At 33.6% G+C, this 5,515-nt stretch overlaps 1 protein-coding gene across 1 annotated transcript; it reads right to left on the reverse strand.

Moving 5' to 3' along the window:
* Positions 1-631: 631 nt before the first annotated feature.
* LOC131065296 (amino acid transporter AVT1H) lies at positions 632-3,675 on the reverse strand. Its single transcript, XM_057999761.2, has 3 exons — positions 3,150-3,675; positions 1,787-2,397; positions 632-1,329 (listed from the first exon to the last, which is right to left on the reverse strand). The coding sequence occupies exons 1-3, from the start codon at positions 3,481-3,483 to the stop codon at positions 790-792; spliced, it is 1,485 nt and encodes a 494-aa protein (XP_057855744.1). The 5' UTR covers positions 3,484-3,675; the 3' UTR covers positions 632-789.
* Between the last annotated feature and the right edge of the window lie 1,840 nt (positions 3,676-5,515).

A 5,515-nucleotide genomic window follows, 5' to 3' on the forward strand; every position in this document is an offset into this window, starting at 1 on the left:
GTACTCTAGTCCTAAGGTTGCAAGGTGAACAACACCTAGTCCTAATGCAAGGAAGTCTATAATCTTTCTTCTAGCCAAACTAGAAACCCCCTATGTGTTTTCTAGCATTGCTATATGTCTAGCAACAAGTACCAAAGTTAGGAGTGTAGCACCAAAAGCCATGTTGACAACAAATAAATACATGACAAAAGGACTAGATCGCATGTTAGAAAAATGATCTTAGACTGGATTGAATGATAAGGCCTGGTCCTATAACATTTAAGTATTAAATAAAAGTTCATCAAATCTTATAGATCTCAAATTCATAACTAAATTTTTAATTTAAATAGTCAATTAGAACATAAGAATGCATCATTATACATCAATACATCAAAATTGACAAACTAAAGACGTTCTAATCTCCTTTTATTTATCAAATTCGACTTATATTTAATTTAAGTCTAATTATAATTAATAATTTGACCTTCCACTTAAATATAAATTAAAATAGAAACACATTTTGTCTATACAAATCAATTTAATTTAAGGAGCGGTAGGAAGCATCAATCATAATTTTTTTTAAAAAGACCCCATAATGAAATACGTTTCCTCTTCAACAATTTAATTCTCAGGTGCACTCAAATCCATAGCAAAATTTTCAACAAGAAATAGAATTCGTATTTCTTCTTCTTCTTTTTTATTCTCTTGGTTCAGGGGGGACACAAGGAGAACAAAGGAAGAATGCGATCCATTGCCCACATAAAATATAGCTCAGTAGGGTATTTTTTTGTTGAGTGAAACAATTATGAATCAATTCCTTGCATGACCATGTATGCTTTCAATGAGATTTTTGGCTGAGGCTATGGTTCCAGATATACCCAGAACCAGTCCTATCAAAATCAAAAAACTGTTGAGCAATATCATCCAAACCGATATGCTTTTACGTTTGATTTTGATGTAGAAAACACAGGGAAGAATGATGGACATTGTAATGCTAAGAAAGGATCCAGTGAGAGAGAGCACATATCCAAAATAAGGCAAAGCAAGAGCCATGGCCAGTATGCTGAGCAAAAGAAATGATACTATGCAGGCCCTTGCCACCATTCTTCCTCTAGGCTTCCAAGCAGAGGCCACAATGTTTTCTAGTTCTCTGGCCACTGGTGACAGCTGCAGTGCATATTTACTCATGGGTGTGATCACTGTTGCCCACAGAGCCAATTTTGTTATCAGCAAATGTTTGGGCATGTTCAGAGTTATCTGCGATCTAACTAAGCTCCCAAACATGGTGGCACCCAGGCAAGCAAAGCCACTGTAAACTGCAGTGACTATCACAAAGCTGATCAAAATGACCTGAGAGAACAACAAAAGATATTTGTTAATATGTAAATAACAATGAATACTAATGAAATGAAATAGCCCACAAATTAATAAAGTGTTTTGAGTTTCAGAGATCTTTAGAAATAAATGGGTAATGTGAAAAAGAGCTTCAAATTCTCCATAGTTTGAGAGCCCCTCAATTACTTTCCTAATAGTTCAACCTCTTCTACTTACTGGAAGAATGTAGGAAAGAGCTTCTTATCAAATTACATATAGAACTATCCAGACTGACTTATATAATTTCAAGTTTAATGTTACTGCATAATCTTTCCAAATATAAATCTCAAGAATTCAGAGAAACATTTTTCTAGTAGTTACAATTTGTGGAAACCTGAAGTCTCAAATTCCACATATAATTAAATCAAAATACTTTTAAATAGAAACTCCCTAGAATAAGGTTGAATTGATATTTGATTGGAAGAACACTCACCCTGCCAAATTTAGAGGGATCTTTCATTGATCTGTAAATTGTAGGAAACACAACATGGCCTGCATAGCAGAAGGCATAAAGCCCCGTGGAGACTGGCATTCTCTGCATATTGATAAAAGGAACTTCTTGTCTGAAACCCACCGCATCAAAAATACCAGCCCATGTTAATGCAAGCATTAGCAGAAGAGAAGTGATGACTCCGCCAAATGACAGAAATGAAATTGATCTGAGATCTCTAACCCACAGAGTTGGCAGGACAAATAAAACAGCTATAATTGTCAGAAATCTAGGTGTAGTTAAATGTAACCAGGATGAAACATTCAACTGGGTGTCCACGAAAATGGCAGCTACATTGTCCCCCAGAGATATTGTGTATCCAATTGCTATGAATATTATCTCCACATATAAGAACGTAGAGACTACCAATCGTCCCTTCATTCCAAAAGCCTGGTTTCCTATATCCTGATAATTTAAGACCTTTGGATCACAATCCAGGCATCCAGCTAAAGCAAATGCTGTGTAACTGCAAATTAGTGCCAATGCAAACAATACTCCCAGGCTCATCCACCCTCCTTCCTCTAGAGCATATGGGGTTGAAAGCAATCCAAGACCTGAAATCAATTCAAATGACAAACATCATTATAAAACAGTGTGATCTGAGTTCAAAACTCTTTCATTGCTCATTATTATAATGGGTGCTCATAATTCTAACCTTAAAACTCTTTCATTATTTAGTATTTGTGGTTTGAAGGTGGGTGATAGAAGGTGATTTATGAAAAGTGTAGCATGGTATCAGAGTCAAATTCATAAAAAATTACAGTTCATAGTTATTTCAATATTTTTCTTCTGGATTTGATCATGTAAATTTTCTTGATATCAAAAGAATCTAAATATTCAAATTCAGAAGAAAAATATTAAAATAATGTCAGAACATAACAATCTATATGGTCAAATCCAGAAAATAAAATATTAAAACAATATCAGAACACCATAGATTGACAGAGCAGACCAAACTAAGATCTCTAAGCACCTACAGTGTGATTAAAAAAATATTAAAAAATAAGCTGCACCCAAATCAAAGATAGATGAATCACAAAAAGGAGATCGATTATTCAATGATAGAGCACCCAACATTAAGAAAAACATCCTGAAAACTCTCCTTATGAAAAAGTGAAATCTAAGAAATGTTATCCAATGGAATCCAATTGCTACAAATAAGAAAATTTATAATTCCACCAAAAGAAGATTGATTTATTGGCAGTAAAACACACCAGAGAAAGTGAAACTTATGCCAGCAGTACCATAATAGCAGTTAAACACATGACAGAATGAAAAACTCAGTGGGAGCAGTATAGCATAATACCTAACATGATGCCCAATAAATTGACGGTAGTACGAAAGACAGAGCTGGTGCCCAATGGCATCTGCAGTATTTCCTTTGAATCCTCGTCGGCCAACTTCATTTGAATGGAGATATGATTACTATGACTGAAGGACTCTATTCCATCTAGTTTTTCAGATTGAGAAATATCAGATACTTTACTGCAATTACGCTCATCTCTGCCATTATTCCCATTAGAGGTCTCATTTGCTGAGACTCTACAGATTGAGAAGGGCCAAGAATCACATAATCTGGCCAGACGACGGCCCACATCATTCTTTGCAATGCTCATTTCATGAACCTTATTATTAAGCATTTCTAAAGAATGTCCTATAACCAGAGAAGATTTTAAATATTTTTCTTTCCTCTTCCTTCTTCTTCTGGGCACTAGTACTCAATCACACTCTCCCTTACGGTACTGCAGTCATGTCTACACTATACAACGCCATCTGTTGATGCTGTTTTATATACACACATAAAACACCAGACTTGATTGTTTCTTTCTTAATCATTGAAAGATGTTGTAGACGTCATTAATTATGTGGCATCAAACGAGAGAGAACGCTTTCAAGAAAAGAACACAGAAATGGCGTGTGAAAGCTCTGCTTTGCAGGATTTAATGCAAAATATCGCAAAACAGTTGGAGGAGGAGGAGAGTAGATAATAGGGTTTGGCACTGCGTGTATGTGATGATTTCTAATTATTTCTTTCTTCCTTGAAAATGGGCACTGAGATTACGTACTCAATCACTCATAGCGCAAATAATCGAAGTACACAACACGCCTCATTTCACTTTGAAAGACTGAAAGCGATACGCACAAAATTCCTTTTTTCTTTCTTCCTTTTCTTTTGGCTCTGCCTGGTTTATAAGTATATGAAGCCGCTGCACTCCAGACATGCTTTTTTTTCCTGAAATCAATGAAATGTGTGATTGGAATGCATGATTTCTATTCAAAGCATGGAATGCAGTTGCACGCGTGCCCTAAGCTAATCAAAACTATCTTCTTCCTACTCCTCGTTAAGAGGAATACAAAAGGCAATGAAGAAACTAATCCATACTAAATTTAGTGGGTCTGTGCAACTATGGTTAGCATCCGTTTCACGTTGAGGAACCCTTGTTTCCAATCATCAACAAATCGATTTGACGTGTATATAATGTTCTCCATTAGTACTGACAAGATGATAATGCACGAGCATGACCCAACTAAATGAGGATGATTCTTTCTAAAGTTTGAGAATTTGGTTTATATCTTATGGATATTAAGTAGTAAATTGTCATTAATTAACTGTAAGTAGTGGTTTTTTTTAAATGAAGAATTAATATGTGGTGGGATTTCATGAAGGTTGAAGGTTGTAACATGTAACTTATATCTGTTTGATTTCAAGAAAAAGAAAAAAAAATGAAAAATCTATCATTATAATTTATATCAGTTTGATATAATCTCTTTCATACAAACTTATAATTATAACTTATATCAGTTTGATCTGATCTCCTTCATACAAGAGTAAATTCAAAAAATAACCTATCATTATAGTTTATATTAATTTGAGCTCATCTCCACAAAAATAAATGAACTTATGATCATCATCTATATTTTCCAATACTATGACCATCTAATCTACCTCTAAAAAGTTATAAATGATCTTTAATTAAAAGATATATTAATTATAACTTAGTATAAAAATATAATAATACATATTATAACTTATAAAAGACAAATCTATTAGCTTTGTCATCCAAGAGAAAGGTTTTATATGATTATTTTTGGTATAGCTTTGCCCTCCAAGTGAAAGGTTCACATAATTAGGGTACAAAATGTACAATGAAGTAAAGCATTACTCTATAATGAAATCCCTCTCTCACTATAATAAACAAGTACATCTAAGACAATAATCATAAGTTAGAAAGTGTTTACAAGTTAATTAGAGTAAAATATTAAAAATATTTTGGGGTGTAAATAAATAAATTGGTCTTTTAAATAAATTGAAATTTTAATTAATAATTAAAATTTCAATTTAAATTAATAAAATTAAGATTGAAGTCATTTTAAAGCATGATATTGTTTAAAGCTATGAGATTTCCACAATCCATATTGTATAATAGTTTGTTTTTCTGGATTTGATTGTGTGTGTTATTTTTCCATCAACGTTTTGAATCACACTCCGTCATTCATCATCAGGATGAGAAGAATTCTAAATATATGAAAGATGTTGAGTTGCAGATTTGAGATAGAATATAAAGAGTGGGTTGTGGGAGGGCACGAGGAACAAGGAGAAAGGAAAAGAAAAAGAGAAAGAAAAAGGACCACCTGAGGGATGGGAGACCAAAAAACTCCAAGGAATAACCA

The sequence above is a fragment of the Cryptomeria japonica genome, chromosome 1, assembly GCF_030272615.1.
Source record: "Cryptomeria japonica chromosome 1, Sugi_1.0, whole genome shotgun sequence".
Lineage (NCBI taxonomy): Eukaryota > Viridiplantae > Streptophyta > Pinopsida > Cupressales > Cupressaceae > Cryptomeria > Cryptomeria japonica.